Here is a 21676-nt window from a genome sequence, read left to right as displayed (position 1 = left end):
TGGTCTCATTCATCTATGGGTTTTAAGAAAAATAAAAGACATTCTTGCAATAATAATTTTCAGACACAAAAGAGAAAAGACCTGGAAGTTACAGCTCACCTCATGAAGCTCACTACAAAGAGTGATGAGTTTAATTAGAGAAATAACTACATTTTGAACTATCCTAATAATGAGAATGTATGAGGGAAATAAAAAGCATGTCTGAAGTACAGGCGGGGGTTGGGTGGGGAGGAGGAAGATTTGGGACATTGGTGATGGGAATGTTGCACTGGTGATGGTTGGTGTTCTTTATGTGATTGAAACCCAAACACAATCATGTATGTAATCAAGGTGTTTAAATAAAATATATAAAAAAGGAACCTAAATGCAAAGTATTTTGAGTGAAAAACTCAAAACATAAGTCCCATTTTATATATATACACAAGGTTATAACAGAAGGCAATAGGGGGCAAAAAAAAAAAAGAATGGGATATTCTACAAACAGAAAATTATTACGTGACATTGGTGCTTACTTTATCTGCATTCTAATCTCACTGGGCTGTCCTTGTTATAAGGTACTGAGGACCATCACAGGGGTCAGCAGTAGGCTTCCTTTCGATTACAATTACAAGGGTAAAAGAAGTAAATAGTATGGTAAGTCCCATAGATAGGCATCAACAGAGGATAGGAAATAAACGTGCTTCCTGCTTCTATGAAGAGAAAGCAGGACTGTGTCTTGAAGAACTCGGAAGGATTCTGGAATCCTCATAACTTCCTCAGATTTCTTATTTTAGTTAGCCTTCTGCTCAGATTCTCTTTAAAGGATGCAGTAAAGTCCTTTCAAGAGAAAGGTCTCCTGAATTTGTCTTCTGGACAAGAAAAGAATAATATATAACTTGGAACACTATCCAATGTTGAAGGACCAACAACAAGCCTTGAAAGATCCTCAAATGGCAAATTATATGTGAACCCTTTAGAAGTCTTTAGTTGTTCTATTTATAGGGCCGCATATATCAGTGGGCAGAAGTTACTCCAAGCTCCATGCTCAGACGTAGAAGTCACTGCTTTCAATGCTCCTATGCTTGGAGTCCATGAGGTGACAGGGACTAAAGGTAATGGGGGGAAGTTAGGAAATTAGGGGTTTAAGCTATTTAGCTATCCTGCCCTGTTCGACTCTGCAAGTCATACTCAAACATGTTCCTAAACAGCCTACTATATCTAGAATCTTTCTATTCTCTCTTTGCACAGTGCTTACACTAAAATAGTGCATTCACTATTCCACCATTTCACAGCTTATCATTCTGATGAAATGCCTATTTCAGTGAAGTTCTGAAACTCTTCCATTGTATTCTTTCCTCCATCTCTTAACAACAACATGATCTTTTTTTTTTATTATCTTTATTTAAACACCTTGATTACAAATATGATTGTAGTCGGGTTTTGGTCATGTAAAAAACACCCCCCCCTTCACCAGTGCAAAATTCCCATCCCCAATGTTTCAAATCTCCCTCTTCCCCACCCCACCCCCGCCTGTACACTAGACAGGCTCTCTACTTCCCTCATTCATTCACATTGTTATGATAATTCTCATTGTAGTTATTTCTCTAACTGCACTCATCACTCTTTGTGGTGAGCTTCATGTCACGAGCTGGACCTTCCAACCCTCCTCTCTTTTGTCTCTGAGCACTGTTGCAAAAATGTCTTTTATTTTTCTTAAAAACCCATAGATGAGTTAGACTATTCTGCGTCTATCTCTCTCCTTCTGGCTTATTTCACTCAGCATAATAGATTCCATGTACATCCATGTATAGGAAAATTTCATGATCTCATCTCTTCTGACGGCTGCATAATATACCACTGTGCACATATATATATATATGTACCACAGTTTCTTTAGCCATTCATTTATTTAAGGGCATCTTGCTTGTTTCCAGAATCTGGCTATTGTAAATAGTTCTGCAATGAATATAGGTGTTAGGAAGGGATTTTTGTATTGTATTTTGTGTTCCTAGGGTATATCCCTAGGAGTGGCATAGCTGGATCATATGGGAGCTCAATTTCCAGTTTTTGGAAGAATCTGCATATCACTTTCCATAAAGGTTGGAATAGATGGCATTCCCACCAGCAGTGAATAAGAGTTCCTTTCTCTCCACATAGCCGCCAACACTGTTTGTTCTCATTCTTTGTGATGTGCACCAGTGTGCCAATCTCTATGGCATGAGATGGTACTTCATGGTTGTTTTGATTTGCATCTCCCTGATGATTAGTGATGTGGAGCATTTTTTCATGTGCCTTTTGGCCATTTGTATTTCTTCTTTGACAAATTGTTCATTTCTTCTCCCCATTTTTTTGATGGGATTAGATTTTTTTTCTTGTAAAGTTCTGTCAGTGCCTTGTTATTTTGGATACTAGCCCCTTATCTGATGGGTACTGGGTGAATAGTTTCTCCCACTCAGTGGATGGCTCTTGTATCCTGGGCACTATTTCCTTTGAGGTGCAGAAGCTTCTCAGCTTAATATAGTCCCATCTGTTTATCTCTGTTTCCACTTATTTGAAGAGTGTTGTTTCCTCCTTAAAGATATGTATAGTCTCAATGTCATGGAGTGTTTTACCTATGTATTTTTCTATATACCTTATGGTATCAGGTCTGATATCAAGGACTTTAATTCATTTGGATTTTACCTTCGTATGTGGTGTTAGCTGGGGGTCTGAGTTCATTCTTTTGCAAGTGGCTAACCAGTTGTGCCAACACCACTTGCTGAAGAGGCTTTCCTTGCGCCATTTAGAATTTCTTACTCCTTTATCAAAAATCAGGTGATTGTATATCTGGGGAACATTCTCTGAGTACTCAAGCCTATTCCCCTGATTTGAGGGTCGGTCTTTATTCCAATACCAGCAGCATAGTCTTCTAAACCACTGTCTCTTACAACAAGAACAACACCATTCTCTAATAATGTATTAGCTGCCTGAAAGAGAAGACAGCTTCCGAAAGGAAGAATCAGTTCCCTGTTACTGTTCCTACTACCTAAGACTCACATATAACCTGCAAGTAATAACTATTAAATTTTAAGAAAGGGAAGAAAGAGAAAGAAAGCCATGTATTATGCTCTTATGAGGAGGTAATATTTTCTTCCAAGGAGACTCCACTGGCTGAACATATGCAAAGTCTGTGCTGCATTTTTTGAAGCCTATGTTCAATCCCCAGCACCATGTGGTCTCCCAAACAATACTCAGAACAACCCCCATTCCACTAAAGCACACAGTTGGGAACAGCCCCAAGCACTACCATGTGTGGCAAACAAACTAAAGGAAAAAAAAAAAACTTTCCCACACAAGTTTTGTTCCCTTGATTGAATCAAACCAAACTAACCAACCAACCAAACAAACAAAAACAATGCAAAGAAAGATCAGTGCAGAATCATTAGTTTCCTTAAGTCAACTATGTAAGTAGGAGGCAATAAGCCTTTTGTGGAAAGAACCCAATTTAAGTTCTAACAGTTCAGAACTATGCACAAATGGGATTTTCAAAGCAAATCCATTCTGACACAACAGATTGGGTTATTTTATTTTTTTCTTTCACCCTATTGCAAAACAGAATGCCAGGAGGTAGACTCCTGAACTGTTTTGCAACTGAGTTTATGGTCTGATCATGAAGCTAGAGATCACTTAGTCCAAAGTTGTCAGGTGGCCTGCTAGATATCAGCCCTGCTTAGGTGTCTGAGGTTTAGAAAAGGAGAGTCAAGATGCCATCCTATATCCTTCTACAGTGGTAATTTTTAGAGCAGACTCACAGTGAAGCTGGTGTTAGTCACTGACAGTGCTGAGCTTATCCTTGTGCACTCAAATCATCATAGCTTCAGGTCTTCTTTCCAGTTTCCCTGAATTCTCTAGTGATTCTCATAGATTTGAATCAGTTTAGATAGCAATTTGAAAGTCTTTTGCACAGTGTCCTAATTTCTGGTTTTAGAAAAAAAACATGAATGCCACTTATAAATGACAATTGAAGAGATAACAAAATAAACAAATACTCCATTAAAGCCACAGAAATAAACTGCAACAGCTTTTTTTTTCTTCAAAATTTGAACTTTCCATCAAGTGTTGAACCTTTTAATTCTTTACTTACGACATCTAGAAATAGATTTACTAAGCCAGCAGTTAGGAGACATGGAGATAATCCATGCTTAATTAATTAAGTGGTAGGCTTTAGCCACTATCTGCTCTTAAGTTTCTCTCACATAAATAAGACCTAGTCAACATGAGCTCTAAATATTATATAAATCAAACAATATTTATAATAGTTTTCATTTGTTTGATTTTGGGACACACCTTTGATACTCAGGAATTACTACTGGCTCAGTGTTCATGGATCACCCCTGACAGGGATCAAAGGGCTATATGTGGTGCCAAGAATTGCCACGATAGCAGCCTTGTGTTGACCTTGGGTGACAGGTCATCCTTAGGTTGATCACATGCGAGGCAAGCTTTTACCCACTCTGTATTATCCTTCCATCCCAGATTCTTATGTATTTTTGTTTGTTTGTTTTTGGGTCACACCTGGCATCACTCCGTGGTTATTCTTGGCTCTATGCTCAGAAATTGCTCCTGGCAGGCTCGGGGGGACCATATGGGATGCCAGCATTTGAACCACCATCCTTCTGCATGCAAGGCAAATGCCCTATCTCCATGCTGTCTCTCTGGCCTCAAGAATCTTTTATTTTTATAGGATTTATAGCAAACAACAAAAATAACACAACCCAACTGCTGATATTTGATCACTGGAAATTTGTTATTTTCCAAATTATCTCAAAAAATATGGATTACTTATATAAACAAAAATATTACAATTGAAAGTAAATATTCCTAAACATTTGCTTAAGTAGATTTCCCTTAATATAGAGCAACATACAGTATGCTGAAGTCAGATGAGAAGACATATGTTTCAACTGCACTAATAGCATGCATGATTTTAAAACACACAAGATTTCTAGGCAATTTTTTTCCAATGAGGGCAATAAAAATCTATATTCCTGCAATTTCCCTTTAAATATTGTGCCACTATAACTGTCACTCTTTAGTAAGTATTTAAATCAATTAAAACAGCCAGGGGCCCGGAGAGATTGCATGAAGGTTGAGCGTTTGCCTTGCATGCAAAAGGACAGTGGTTCGAATCCCAGTATCCCATATGGTCCCCCGAGCTTGCCAGGAGGGATTTCTGAGCTTAGAGCCAGGAGTAACTCCTGAGCGTTGCAGGTGACCCAAAAACAACAATAACAACAACAACAACAAAAACCAGCCAAAACAAATATTGGAAGGAAATGGATGGATCAACATGTATTTAAGAACAAAAAATTAAATAAAAATAGAAAAAGTTTTCACTAAGAAGAACTGGATGGACAAACTAAATGGTACAGAGAATATAGTAGAATCATAAAGAATTTTATAGACTGTTAGATAATTTCACTAAATTAGGTGTTTGAAAAGGTACACACAAAAGTATAATATAAATAAAGATGAGTGTTACTATAGTTGATGAAACCAAGTATTTCATAACCTTGAAACACCCAGGCTGCAGAGCTACAAGAAGCACAGCACACTTGGTTATCAAATTCCCTGCTGTCACTACCAGTTGGGGACAAAGACAAGAAAATTTCTGAACAAACTGTTCAGTCTTTTTACAGATATTAATCAGTTATGCAGGCATAGCAACATGGTGTATCTCTGATGTTGCCAGTAGCAATCTGCCAGGGCACAGCTTAATTATTAATTAGAAAATTTCACACATTCTTAAAATGGGGCAATAAAATATTCACAGTATCTCAATATTAAATAATTCAACAAATATTTGCTAAGTCTTTACCAGGAGAAAACTTAAGTCCTGGATCATAATTATCCTATAATTAACAGATAAAATAAAAGGCAAAGACCTATTTTGAATTATGTGGTAAAAAATTAATTAAATCCTGCTTAATTGGCATTAAATATGTATAGTTTTTATTGTGCATAAATTTTTTGTAACACATTACTTTTTTTATTAAGATGCCAATTTGACTGCATATGACCTAAGAACACTCAAATTATAAACAAAAAATGTTTTTATTGGGTTTCAAGAATCTGTTAAATATTGGTCTTCAAACATCAGAGCCAATGAGGCCATGCTTCTGTATGAAGGCACAGATATAAAACCACTTCCTCACCTCAGTGGCTGCCAAACTATTTGGCAGTTTCCTTAACTGTAGGATGTCTGAAGTAACCAGTTTTAGCACCAGTGATATTTACTCTAAGCTCTGAATAGCTATAGGGATTCTCAGTAGGGGTTTGAGGAACCAACTCAACATTGGTCTAGTGGCCAAACTGTGGCCAATGGTGGCTTCCAGTATGTCACAGTACACATATAATGTGTACCAAAGCTGAGACCTTCTCTAAAATGGTAAACAGAGATTGGGCCATGGTGTCAGAATCCATTATGTATAAACATTTGTTAAGTCAAAGACTATGAAAAGTTCTCTAAAAACAGTTATTTCTAGCTGGGTAAACAATGAACATACTGAATTTCATTCTGTAAATTGAAATCTTTAACGGCCTAAATAAAATATACAAAGAAAAAGATTTTCTCACCAGAAACTCACCAAGGTGCCAGGATATGAAACAAATGGTAGAAATCAAGGCAAGGCATGTGTAAGGTCTTGGACTCAATTCCTGATATCAATGGGGCCCCTCCCCAAATACTGTTGAGTCAACTGTGGTACCTGAGCACTGTTAATGTTGGAAAGAGTACTATGACAATAAAAAGAACTCGATCAGTATTGGAATAATTCTGAATAATAAATAACTTTCTTCAAAGAACTTGTGAGGCACATCTACTAACTCAAATTATCAAACATTGTTTGGATGTTGATTGAAACAAACCAACTTTAAAATAATGTTCTGAATGGGGCTGAAGCAATAGCACAGTAGTAGGGTGTTTGCCTTGCACACGGCCAATCGAGGACGGACCTTACTTCGATCCCTGGCGACCCATATAGTGCCCCCTCCCCCCACTAGGAGCAATTTCTGAGCACATAGCCAGGAGTAACCCCTGAGCATCAGAGGGTGTGTCCCCCAAAAAAGCAAAATGATGATGATGATGATGATGATGATGATGATGATGATGTTCTGAAGCAAGGAACAATTGAAAATAGACCCAAGCCTGACCAGTGGCCCAGATATTCATGAAACAATGAACTTTGGCCCACCCACACAGGTAGAGGCTACACCCAGGGACAAGGCCTCCCAAGTGGGCCAAAATTCATAAGGCTGCAAGAAAAATCTCTCGCCCACATAAATTCCTCTGAGACAATGCTGGCAGTGGGGAAGTCTGACAGTGATATAGGAAAGAAGCACCTTGAGACTATAAAAGGACCATGTCAAAGCACACAAAATCCCATTAAGCCTTATGGGTGAAGACTGCAATACTGCAGACCCTGTAAGTACTAGTCCTCTATATAACCTCTCTGAAACAGAATTCAGAGTGGAAATGCTTAGGATGTTAAATGAGCTCACAAAAACAACGCACAAACTGACAATAAAACCTGGAGGGGAGGGGGGTCTGATGCCTGAAAAGTACTAGCTAAAAGAGATGCAAATAAGAATCCTCCAAGCCTCTCCCCACAAATAGCACAGCGGGTAGGGCATTTGCCTTGCTTGCTTCCCACACAGGTTCAATCAACAGCATCCTATTAAGTCCCTGGAGCCCACCAGGAGCGATTCCTGAGGGCAGAGCTAGGAGTAATCCCTGAGCATCACCAGGTGTGGCCCAAAAACCAAAAAAAAAAAAAAAAAAAAAAAAAGAAAAAACATAAGAGAAGAAAACCTCAAGGCACATCCTTGTCAATGATGAAAACCACAGATAAAAATAGAATACTGAAAGCAACAAGATCAAATAAAAGGAAATTATATACAAAGGATCATAAAGGAGCATCCTTAAGATTTATAGCAAATTTAATCACAAACAACCCTCCATGCCCAAAGGCAGTTGAGGAGGGGGGTGGAAATTGTGGGAAAAAAGTCAATGAAATGAATGCCTCACCAATAATACTTCAGTTAGCCAGATTCTAATTCAGGTTTGAAGGAACAATACACAGCTTCATGGATAAGCAATAACGCAGGAACTTGCAATCTATAGCAAGTATTTAAACTTGACTTTAGTGTATATATTTGTAAAATGAGAACAAAATATTTATCTCAGGGGCCGGAGAGATAGCATGGAGGTAAGGTGTTTGCCTTTCATGCAGAAGGTCATCGGTTCGAATCCCGGCGTCCCATATGGTCCCCTGTGCCTGCCAGGAGCAATTTCTGAGCATGGAGCCAGGAGTAACCCCTGAGCACTGCCGGGTGTGACCCAAAAACCACAAAAAAAAAAAAAATATTTATCTCAATGGATTGGTATAGGACTATATGAAATAACACAAAATGTACAAGGAACAGTGGGAAAACATGCAGTTATTATCATTTTTAATTCTACTCATAAGATACTTGTAATTTTATTATAGACTAAATAAAAAGCTATCCACAAGAGCATTAAAAAAGAAAATAAGAGGGATAGAATGATAGTACAGTGGATAGGGCACTTGCCTTGCATGGGGCTAATCCAGATTTGATCTCAGGCATCCTATTTGTTCTCCTGAGACTGCCAGAAGTAATTTCTAAGTATAAAGCCAGGAAAAAACCCTGACCACTACCATGTGGCTCAGATACAAAAATAATTTTTAAAATGTTTAAATAAAAGAGAAAACTGAGGGCCAGAGTGGTGGCGCAAGCAGTAATGTATCTGCCTTACCTGAGCTAGCCTAGGATGGACCTCAGTTTGATCTCCCTGCGTCCCATATGGTCCCCCCAAGCCAGGAGCATTTTCTGAGTGCATACCCAGGAGTAACCCCTTAGTCACTGGGTGTGGCCGAAAAACAAACAAGCAAACAAAATTGAACAAAAAAAGAGAAACTGAGTTAAAATGGTAATAAGGGGCTTAGGGATGGCTCAGAGGAAAAAGCACCTGATTATAAGCCTGAGGCCTTGAATTTGATCCCTAGTGCTGCCCACATGCACCAAGCATAGCCCCTGTGGCTCTCTGGGAGCCCAGCATGGCAATGGAATTTGAGATCTTTGTGGCTTACAGCCAGGTATAAATGATACATTATTTTACAATAGAATTCTGTACCTTAAATGCTGGTTTCTTTAAAAAATATTCATATTCAACATATATATGGTAAATGTAACATAAGCATTTTAGAACCCCATACTGCTCAATTTTTATTTCTACAAAGATCTGGTAAACTACAACTGGTCTCTCAAAATCAAGCATTCTTACAAAAAATCTGAGTTTATACTTAGGGAGTCTTTAAACAAAAAGAAAGTGCACATTTGTGCATAGATTCTACAAATCAAAATTCTATCAAATACTTTGCATAGCAAACAGAATATAGCACCACAAATCAAAAGAAGATAAAAGAAAGAAGTTTGTTCTTCACTTGGAGCTGGGACAGTGAAAATATGATAGCTCAAAATAATAAGCATTGCTTTTTTTTTCCCTCTCAGTAAAGCAAAATAAACAAAAAAAATATGCTATGATTAAAAAAATCTCAGTGGAGAAGCTCTTAACTGCATGGAAAGTACATGAAATGTTATAATTATAGCTAAGTAGAAAGTAATGCATGCAGTATCATAATATAGTGTCCCTACAATGTTTCATTATATGATTGAAACATTAAATATATATAATTTCTGGGCACTTTAACCCTTTAGGCTAACATGAAAGCAATTTTGGAAAGTTGATGCTCTGTGCCATAAAAATCCCACATAGAGAATTGAAAGAACAAAAATGTCCTATTTTATGAAAATAAAATATTGCTTACTAATTTTGCTATGGTAATAGTGAAGTTTATGAAATACTTTCTAATATCTCAAAAGTAATGAAGACTTATCTAATTTTATAGTCTTAGATAGATTGCATTAATGGAAATGCAATGGTTAGAAAAGATGGGATTAGGACTAACAAAAATAATAAGCCCCAAATCAATACTTGTTCTTTTTATTTTCCTTCCTGTAACAGTTGCCACTACTATCAATCTTTCAGAGCAACTCTAAATTTACAACTTCAACTGCTGAAAAGATTTTTTATGGATTTAAGCCAGTTTCTAGTTTGCAAACAGAAGGCTGTTAGACTGGATTTATCTATAGACAGTTTGTACTAAGCACAGCACACTATATTGTATAACTATATCAGCTCACTGCTGGCTTCTCTGTCAATATTTAAACATCAAAGCTTAACTGCTAATTGATTTCTTGTAAGTAGTCATCAAGAGATGTAGAAGGAGAAAAAGGAAAGAAAGGAGTCTGACCAACAGGTATAGTTTATTGCAGTTCAAAATAAATCATGTGATTAAAATATTCATTTCCCCCATCATTGTTATTTTGCAATTAAATAACTCCAGGAGAGCTGAACCAGCAACCATCAGTCCATGAATCAAAGCCTTCATTGTCTTTTTCTCTTCATATTATTGTTTCAAAATTGAGAATAAGGATGAGAGGGTCCATAAAACATTAAAAGGTGCTGAAATACTATTGATATAAGAAGAAAGACATGTTTAAAGCTACTGAATTTCTATGATTTTAAAAGTTCACAGACTTACCCAGGTGGGGGAGGTTTGACAAAAAGCCCATCTGTCGAGTCAAATTTGTAAAGGGATACTACATACATACTCTACTTGGGAAAATCAGTCACCTCTCAAAATGAGATGGGAACTCTCAAATGTTTTCCTCTCTAGAGAAGCCCTTGCTTTTTTCTTGAACATGTATTTCTCACTCTTAATCCCCCCACATTTTTTGCTACATATATTTATATAAATAAAGCTATTTGACTTCACACACTTTCACATTCCTGAAAAAATAATATTTGAGATAGGGGGCACAGGAAAAAAGAATCTATAACTTCATACTACTTCTTGGCAATACTGTGGAATACCTGTTCACTAATGAATAATTGCTTCCGAGGCTTTCATACAACCAGGATAAACTCAAGTACAACTATGGAGTGTGATAGATCCCAAGCAACCAAAGCCCTGCAACTAGAGAGTTTAAGTCCCTGCAAACAATGTAGTTGAGTGTGCTGAGTAATAAATTCTGACAGCCCTGTAATCAAGAGTGCATCATACCCAAACAAAAAGGACAGAAAAGTAAGAGAAATAAAAAATAGAATAGAAGAACTTTTTCACAGTGAGCCTATCATTTAATTAAGGAAAGTGATCAGAACTCACTAAATAGAAAGTGTCTATCTATCACTGCCTAAACAATGCTCTGGATATCTACTATAGTAATGAGTATTGTGCTAACCAACAAATAAACAGAAATGAGCAAGAGAAAATCCCTGTTCTTAAAAAAAGAAAAAAGCTAAGGAGATGGTTATTGTGCAAGTACATACAGTCATATTTGACTGGTGCAAAGACAGGGAGACAAAAGGTACTGGAAAAAAGTACTGGAAATTCAGTTCAGAGGAATCATGGAAGTCCTAATAGGTTTAGAGGAAGAAGATAGAAGAATACTTCATGCAGAAGGAAGAGGATTTACCAGGACCTGAGTGAAAATAAGCTGAAGGAATTTCAAAGCAGCTCAAACTGACACAAAGCGTGTAAGGAGAGGTCTGAGGCTTCAGACTAGAGAACTGGATAAAGGCCAGAGTCTGCAAGATGTTGAAAGCCATACAAAAATTGAGAACTAAGAGAAAAGTGCCAACTTAAGAAAGAGAATTAGTTTTTTTAATTTTACAAGTTTCAATCCAACGACGGAGTGCAAAGTAAATAGAAGTGGGAGTAAGGCTGTGATAAAGCTGCATTAGGAAACTACTGTTACAAGGTAGGAGGTAGATGACAATGAGCTACGGATAGTGACAGACAAGGAAAAGAAGGATAGGAACTGTTCTGGTAGACTAGATGAATAGGTCATGAGAGTTGATTGAAGAGGTATAAATTAAGCCCCCGGGGAATTCAAAGTTTAGAAGACAGACACCTCAGCATTTAGTTAAGCCAGACATTAAAATAAAAGAATAATTTATAAAAACTTATTTTAATACAGAGAAAAAATATACTGCTTTTAAACTATCACTACCATTGTTTCAACAGTATCTAGTTTCTGGCCATAACTCACCTGGTTACCAACCAATAGTAGGTGTTCTCCAAGAAGAAAGTCTTTGAGCATATCTTCCATCACTATCATGTGCTAAAGAAAGCATAACTGGAGGTTAGTTGTGTTTTGCATAATTCAGAGTAAAGAAAAATTAACTATAAATATATTTTCTTGAAAAGTGAAACCATTATTATAATAAACAAAAACTGAATTGAATTAAAAAAAAATAAGAGGCTGCAGCAATAGCACAAGAGGTAGGGCATTTGCCTTGCACAAGGAGACCTGGATTTAGTCCCCTGGCATCCCATAGGTCCCCAGACCTTGTTAGGAGTGATTTCTAAGTGCAGAGCCAGGAGTAACCCTTGAGCATCACTGTTTTTGGTATGGACCAAAACCAAAACAAACAAAAAACAACAACAACAAAACAAAATTATATTGTAGTTATAAGAAAGTTATAAGATTAGTCATTTAGGCCTCTTCTACTAAAAACCTCGATTAGTCCACCTAAGCATGATTAAAGTACTAGCTAACATTTCAAAGAGTAATTGTAATTCAACTTAATATCTTTCAAATATATAGTTATTTAGAATTGGCTTATAATTTAATGCCATGATTAAATTTCTACTTTCTAATATAAATACATAAAGACTTTCTAAAATAACAAGATTACAACAGAACGTTCATACTTACTAGTTCATAACTATTACTTTCAAAGGATAGATTTAGAGTTAGAAATATATTATGCACTTTGGACATTCAGATATAATGACATTATATTATAAAAATTAATTGGGACCAGAAATAGGACTGAACAGTAAACTGCATCCATTTCTGGCTTAAATTTTTATCAGCCAATTTGGCTTCCCAATCTTCAGTCTCTCCTTCAGACAATGTGTTGTTCTCCACAGTAATGCCAGTTATTAATTTTAAACCATGTCACTTGCTTTAAACTTCTTTAAGTGGCTCCGAATAACTAAGAACCTTCCTTACTTTCTTGACTTCATCTCAGTATCATTTCCTTTGACTCTCATTATCCTTAATATTATTATGTTCCAGTCATAGGCACATTTGTAGAAATTTTCTCTTTAATCTTTCTCTCTTTAGTTTTACTTTTCCATCAAACTATTATTTTTCTCAGACTAATGTCTGTCATCCAACATCAAGTTCTATGAACTCTACTTCCTAAATAGCTCTTCATTGTGTCCACTCTCCCCTGTCCCACTGTCACTTAACTTTACTTAGATTCTTCACCAGACTTACTGCAGTCTCCTATATGGCCTCTCTACCTCCAACTTACAACATTCAAAAGTTAATGCAAGCTTAACCAAAGTGAAAATATGCTTAAAATCTTTTAACACCTTCCTTATTTCTAAATATTCTTCAAATTTCTTAATTAGAAAGATCAAAATGGTCTGACCCATTCCTAGCTCATCAACTTCATTTTTTATCAACCTTGGACTTGAAATTTCATTTCTGTGCCAGCATCAATTATGTGTAGCACCAAAAATAAGCTATTCTTCCACATAGCAGCTTTCCAAATGCTAATGTTTCTACTTGAAAATTTCTCCAAATTGCTTGGTTAACTCATTTTCCAGGATCATTACAATCTAGGAACATTATCTCATCAATGCTACCATAGTAACCTAAACATACTTCCATTACTCCTGTAGTAACCATGTGCATTTACTTGTATGTCTCTGCCAATAATAAGCAATTTGAGTGAGGTGACTGGAGAAGGAAAGAAAGTTTTGTAATATTTTAGGATTAGGTTTAAAACATGGTGCAAAATAGTTAGAAAAATTTGGAGCCAGAGTGATAGTATGGGGTCAAGGCACTTGCTTTACGTACTTTGCATTTTGCCAACATTGGTTTAAAACAGTTAGAGAAGGCTCTACTATGAATACAATAAAAGGAACAAGCATGGTGCCCCTTCAATAGTACAAATCACGGGGGTTTGGGGAAAAGAGAGGGAGAGAAGGGATGGAGGGAAAGAGAGAGAGAGAGAGAGAGAGAGAGAGAGAGAGAGAGAGAGAGAGAGAGAGAGAGAGAGAGACAGAAGCAAAATGCCTGCCCCAAAGGCAGGTGGAGGAGGGTGGGTGAGAGGGAAGAAGACATCAGGGAGAATGAGAGTGGGGAAAAAAGGGAAAAAAGAATACATGGTGCATATTTAAAATTTTCACATCTAAAATACATTGTTTATTAAAAGACTATTAATTTCTCCATCTACACATTTCTCCTCACTCCTATAATTATAATATTCCTTTTAAATGATGTAATAAAATATAATCTTGATTATAAATAAAAATAGGGGGCTAGGGGAACTTTAGTCTATACATGATGGTGCTCTGGGGATATTCATAACTCTGCTTGGAAGTGATCACTATCATGCTCGAGAAACCACATGATGCTGGAGATTCAAACTAATGCTAGCAAAATGCAATGCAAGTAAAGAGAGTACCTTAAGGCCATACTATCACTCTGGCTCCAAATTCCCCCAATTCCTTTTTTTTTCTTATTCTTTTTTTTTTGGGGGGGGGGGGGTTCGAGCCACACCTGTTTGATGCTCAGGAGTTACTCCTGGCTAAGCACTCAGAAATTGCCCCTGGCTAGGGGGAAACCATATGGGACACCAGGGGATCGAACTGCGGTCCTTCCTTGGCTAGCACTTACAAGGCAGACACCTTACCTCTAGCGCCACCTCGCTGGCCCCAATTCCTATGTTATTAACCCAATCAATGCATAGTTACACAGAAAGTATTATGTATCAAGTACTATGCTATTTACTGGAGATACAAAAGAGAAAGCACAGAGCTTTGCCTGAATGATGTAGAAAAATACACTTTAATGATCAGTTATGTGAACCAGAGAAAGAGTACAGAAGCTAAACTTCTTTCACTGCATGCCAAACTTTGGTTTGACCCCTGACACCACAGAGGGTTCCCCAAGCACCATCAGGAATGATCCCTTAGCAGAGTTGAGTAATAAGCCCTGAGTACCACAAGTGTGGCCCCCAAACCAAAAGAAATAAAGTAAACAATTTATTACATGGATCGTGTAAAATTTTGAAAAATAAAAATTAGTTTAAACTCACTATGGTAAGGAGCCGAACCACAGGGTATAGAATAAACAGGGAATAGAATGAATATAAATAGAATGAAATTAAAGAAGTAACTAAATATGCAAGTGGCAGTGAAAAATGATAGATTCAAACAGAAATATAAATAAAAAGAAACAGTAATACAATCAACAAAAGAGAATTTAATTATGCCACCGTCTCTGCCATGAGTACAGAGATAGTTTTTATTAGTGGTTAATTCGTACTGCTTCATGAAGACAGGGCCCCTTTGGAGACTGGCTGCCACTATGTAAAGTTCACCGCAGCCCTGCAGTATCTATGTCACAGACACCATGGCAACAGTCACTATACTCAAGGGCACTCTGATCTTCCCTGCTGCACAATTTTCTACATGGACATATGCTGCAAACTCCTTTCAACCTCTGTTACCATGGAATTTTTTAAATAGTCACTTCAAACAAAATTTGTTGATTCTTCTTTCTTTCTTTCATTGTATGGAAGAAAGCATGATACTGTCAGTGCTTGGTAATAGTGTATTTTCCTTGTAGTCATGGCTGTATCTTTTGTCCTTATTCAATAGGTAAAATTATTTTCCACCTTTCTGTCTCATAAGTAACAATTTTCTCTTCACTTTTCATCTGGCAATTGTAAAAAAAGCATTAATGTTCTAAGAGAAAAAATAAAATGTACATTAGTTTATAAGCTATGTAAATTGAATTAAAAAAATAAATCCAGGCATGCCTTTTGCTGTGCCATACCATAGATAGTAATTAGAATTTTGACTAATATAAAATATTTAATTAATACCTTTATTGGAAAAAAGAAGAATTTATCTGCATATCTTTGCCTTTTTAATAGAATATAGGCATACAAATTATGGAACTACTAAATTAAAAATTGAAAGTGGGAGATGGTAGAGATAGAAATATAGTTCTCCTAACTGTAACATATTGAAATTAGTATATGAAAATTCTTTTAGCACAAAATGTAAATATAAAGTTATTATTTATAGTGTATTAGTGACCAAATATTACACAAAAGCTTAACTATGTTTTTATGACAAAATAAATATATAACCACTTAACAAAATCTGAATGCAAGACTTTTATAAGAAGAATAATTTTCTCTTGGAAAAAAATGTTTTTTGTTTTTTTCGGGCCACACCCATTTGGAAAAATTTTTATTACATGAACACCTCTGACAGTTTTCTGGGTAGTCCTATAATCCTACCTAAGTCTCAGAGGAAAGCCCATAATTATTGGTTAGTTTACAAGTAGGAAAAAAATTTCGCACCCTCTCCTTAAAAATAGTGAGAAAGGAGGGAAATGGGGGGCATTGGTAGTGGGAAAGTTGCCCTTGTGATGGAGTAGGTATACATTTTATGACTGAAATCCAACTACGAACATGATGATAACCATCGTGCTTAAATACAGATATTATTAAAAAATAAAGCATAGAAAACCCATAGAAATTTTCCAGAAAAGGGAAAAGAAATATGAGAGAATGGCCAAATAAGACACATCCCTCTTTGCATGACAAAGAGGATGTAACAGGAAAGGAAGAAAATAATATTAGTTCTATTTTATTATAATTTTATAATATACTCATTTTATTTGGTGAAAGATTAGTATATATTCACTCGTAAATATTCTCCCTCTCTCTCTCTCTTTTTTTTTTTTTTTTTGGTTTTTGGGTCACACCCAGCATTGCTCAGGGGTTACTCCTGGCTCTATCTCAGAAATCGCTCCTGGCAGGCTTGGGAGACCATACGGGATGCCGGGATTCGAACCGATGACCTTCTGCATGAAAGGCAAACTCCTTACCTCCATGCTATCTCTCCGTCCCCCTAGTATTCTAAGTATAGCAACTACTTTCCAATTTGCGATATCTTCTGAAAAATAGTTCATTCATGACGTCTTTCAACACTTCATTTTTCTTCGTCTCAAATGAATTTGGCAAGTTCAAGAAATAAATAGTTTACCTGAATGAGAATTAACTACCACAATGTACATGATTTATTAATAAATGCAAAACAATGATCTTACCTGAACATTGTCATAGAACAGGACATCAGGCACTTTCATTTTCTCATGAGCATTGTAGATCGGTGCACTAACAGCTCCAATCCTCAGAACTCCAGATGCTACTTCACCTATATATATAGCATTTAAAAGAAATAATCTTGAAGGTGGTAATAAAAGATTTCCATCTCTACAAAATAACTTAAATATTACTAAATGAAATAAAAATTTCGAATTCAAGGGCTTGTCTTGCATGCAGTTAACCAAGGTTTGATTCCAGGCACCCGATATGGTCCTTAAAGGAATGATCCCTGATTACAGAGGAATAAACCCTGAGCACTGTTGGATATAGCCCCCAAACAAAAGCTAACAAGACAAAAACCACCCACTCCAAAAAAGTCACATTACCCCTATAAGAGTGATTACACATTAGATATTAAGTATGTGTGAAAGGTGGAGGGTGGGAGGATAGCACACTAGATTCTTTTTTTTTTTTTTTTTGGTTTTTGGGCCACACCCGGCAGTGCTCAGGGCTTACTCCTGGCTATCTGCTCAGAAATAGCTCCTGGCAGGCACAGGGGACCATATGGGACCCCGGGATTCAAACCAACCACCTGGATCGGCTGCTTGCAAGGCAAACACCGCTGTGCCATCTCTCCGGGCCCAGCACACTAGATTCTATAATAAAACATATTTGGAAAAGAGGACAAAACAAAATAACACATTTATTTACAAACAATTATTTATTAAAATAAATTTCTTCATTTTAACATAAAGACAGAACTACATGAAAAACAAAACCATTTTTATTGAAAAAATAAAATAAATATATCAAATGCTTAAAAAAAGAATTTTTTTTTTGGTTTCTGGGCCACACCCAGTGACGCTCAGGGTTTACTCCTAGCTATGTGCTCAGAAATTGCTCCTGGCTTGGGGGACCTTATGGGACATTGGGATTCAAACCACCATCCGTCCTGGATCAGCTGCGTGCAAAGCAAACACTCTACTGCTGAGCCACTGCTCTGGCCCCAGAATTATTATTTTATATAAGAAATAAATTTGGGGCCAGAGTGATAGCACAGCAGTAGGGCATTTAAAATCAGACACTTACATTTGTAATCCTCTGGTTGTGACTCGATATTATCATCAGTACTTATTTCTATTTCAGCATCTGCCAAATTTTTTTCTAAGGCTGATCTTGCAAGACTTGGTAAAAACCTAGAGGTGGGTAAGAAAAAAATGGAGCAATAAAGTGAAAGTTTTTTATAATTCCTAGGAAGATTTTTGCACACATGCATTCACACACACTCATAAGCACAACCAATTAAGGAAGATTGATCTTGATCTATAATATCCAATCTTAAAATTTTAGAATGAATACAAAGTAAATGAATACAAGTATATTTATTGATTTTTCTCTTATATGTAAGACTCACTTGAAATTGGCAGTATTCATTTTCATAGAACATTTTCCCAGATAAAGTAACATCTTAAATGATATGCTTTAAATAATATTTTACATTTTAAAATAAATGAAAAGATCTATGAAAACTATGTTCTAAATGAAAATGTTGTAACATTCGTAGACGAAAAGAGGAATTTAAGTAAAATAATTAAAAATAGAAAAACAAAGTATCCAGCTTGGCTCTTTAACAAAAACTATACTTGCTTATCTATTCTATATTGCATGTTATCAAGACAACAATATACAGAGTTGACAGAAGTATTCACCTACAAGTTAATGAACATTATTGAGCTTAAAATTTGAAAGTGTTGGAGGCCAGAGAGATAGCATGGAGGTAGCATTTCCCTTGTGAGCAGAAGGACGGTGGTTCGAATTCTGGCATCCCATATGGTCCACTGAGCCTGCCAGGAGCAATTTCTGAGTGTAGAGCCAGGAGTAACCCCTACGCTCTGCCAGGTGTGACCCCAAAACAAAAACAAAACATGAAAGTAGTTTCCCTTCCATACAAATCAAGTTATATCTGGATTTTAGAACTTTAAGTGGGCACACAGAATAGTTTTTAATGCCTGCTTACCTCTACTATACTCCTATAAGCAAATCACTATGTGCTACAAAGTTTCAAATAAATGTATTGCCAACATACCACTTTAATTTAGAAATTTAATTCTAATCTTCACTGGTGGTTCCCTGATTCTTGGCATAAGTTCTAATAAAAGAGATGTACTGAGAGCAAGAAGGCAAATGGAAGAATGTGTAAAGAATTGTGAATTTCTTGTCGCTGTATTATTTGAATTGACACATCTAATGCTATATCCCACCCGCTGCCTCATTCGGATTCTAGGCTAGCCTAGAGAGATCTTTATATAGCACTGAGTTAGCTATTAATCAGTTCACTGTGATCTCAGATACTATTCATCTCTGACCTTTAATCACAGTTCTGAAGATACAGCTTACTAGTCTTCACCTTATTTTCAGTCTCTATAAATGGTTTTCATTTTGATTTGCATTTCCCTAATCATGAGAGACAATGAGCACTTTTTCACATATCATCTGGCCAGCCACATGTCTTCCTGAGAAAGCATGGTCATCTCTTTGCCCCATTTTTATTGTTTTTGTTTTGGACCATACCTACTGTGTATTCAGGGGTTACTCTTGGCTCTGTGGAGTTGAGAGAACTATATGAAATGTCAAGGATTGAAATCAGGTCAGCTATGAATATCTTCCCCACCATGCTAGGTCTCTCCTTGCCCCATTCTTTTCCTAATTGTTACTGTAACACCATGATTTAACCAGTTGTTCATAATTCAGACATTTCAGTCTTTTAATGTTTAAACATCAATTCCACTATCAGAGTGACCTTCCCTTCACCAGTGTCTCAATTTCCCACCCACCACCATAGCCTGCCTCCATGCAGGCACTATCAAATTATTTCATATTGTTTGTAACAATGCACAAGCAAAAAGAATAATAAAAACTTTGATCAATGAGGATAAATTTGAAATGACTGTTATATTTGTTACAGTGGTGTTACTAAATTCAGTGTCTAACAATTTACTGGGCTGTGGTTGGTGCTAGTTGAGCCTTCTGTGTTACTGTTTAGGACCACAAAGCTTTGTAGATCACTATGTATTCTTTCCCCAGATTTCCTGTGAGTGATACTACTGGGCTCACATAGTAATAAAATATTGAAGTGTTACATGGCTGTGTGGTCCAGGATTTGTAGATCTTAGACAAATTTGGTATCTTGAAAGTTTGATAAGGTTAAGTTGTAGAGATGAGCTGTTTGAGTGTGGTGGTGTTTTGTTCTAATTAGTTCATGCAGAAAAGGAAACCTACCTCCCCACCACCATTACCAGTTTTGAAAATGCCACAGAGATATCACCCTGGACCAGCCTGGACAGTCAAATAATTTACAGCCATTATTTTCTTTCAGAGCATGGTAGAGGGAGCTGGCTATTTTCAGCCCATTTTTGAATGAGGTCATTGAATCATTAGGCAAAACTTTTAAAGGTGAAAAAATTTAAATATAAAATAACAGCTGATTTTTAAAAATTTTGTTTCCCTTGTCAATACTGAAGAGATATCTTTTCAAATATTATTGGTTATTTTAATTAATTTTACTATACTGTCTATGTGTCCTTTAGGGTAATTTTTTTTGGAGGGGCCACACCTAGTCATACTAAGGGATTTCTCTAACTTCGTTGTTATATTCCAGGTAGGCTCAGGGGACCATATGGGATCCCAAGGATGGAACTCAGGTTGGTAGCATGCAAGACAAACACTCTCCACACTGTACCCTCTGACCCACAGGGTGATTTAAACCTCATTTATTTGTAGTATTTTAGTATCAATCCTATTATTATTATAATCCTGCAAAACAACTTAGTTTATGGATTATTGCACCTTTCACTGTATATCTATATTTTACTCTTTAATATAAGCTAAAGGACAAATTTTTCATCTTTATTAGTGACAAGTTTGCCTATTCCATGCTGACTTGAATTGTTACTTCTTAAAATTGCTAAGTTCCTCAAAGTATGTGTCTGTTTCTACACCTTGTAGTCTAATTGGTTTCTATGTTGATTCCATTAATGGAGATGGTACTCAAGAGACCCTCCTGTGTGGCTTTGCTGGTGTGGAAAATCTACCAATCCTCTGATGACTGGGTAGAAGGCATGTTTCTGGACCCACACTTTCTCCTGGTTTTCTGTGTGATCCTCAAATACTGAGCAAGTATGCCTTACTTATCCCAAAAGTACAGTTACACTTCCGTTCTCTTCTAGAAAATGCCCAGTTTACCTAGTAGGGAACTTCCTAGGGATATAAGAATACAAAGTCTGACCATATTTTTGATCTCTCTCAAAATGCCAGAGTGGCATTGGAAGCCTCCCCAGACTTTCTAAGCACTATCCCAATGTTCAGGGAGGTCATGACTCTCAAGAATTTAGCTAGGAAGAGAAAAGTAGAGACACAGGAGGTTCT

The 21676-nt window shown here is 36.6% G+C and overlaps 1 protein-coding gene across 1 annotated transcript in view; it reads right to left on the bottom strand.

Annotated features, from left to right (window-relative positions):
• VWA8 (von Willebrand factor A domain containing 8) overlaps window positions 1–21676 on the bottom strand; it is a 381934-nt gene that overhangs the window by 226417 nt on the left and 133841 nt on the right. Inside the window, exons 18-20 of the mRNA XM_049778742.1 lie at window positions 18341–18447; window positions 17254–17360; window positions 12154–12225 (exon numbers count right to left, since the gene is read on the bottom strand). Coding sequence (XP_049634699.1) covers window positions 12154–12225; window positions 17254–17360; window positions 18341–18447 — 286 coding nt within the window. The remainder of the gene's footprint in view (window positions 1–12153; window positions 12226–17253; window positions 17361–18340; window positions 18448–21676) is intronic.

The sequence above is a fragment of the Suncus etruscus genome, chromosome 8 (genome assembly GCF_024139225.1).
Source record: "Suncus etruscus isolate mSunEtr1 chromosome 8, mSunEtr1.pri.cur, whole genome shotgun sequence".
NCBI lineage: Eukaryota > Metazoa > Chordata > Mammalia > Eulipotyphla > Soricidae > Suncus > Suncus etruscus.
This window is presented reverse-complemented; position numbering and strand designations above follow the sequence as displayed.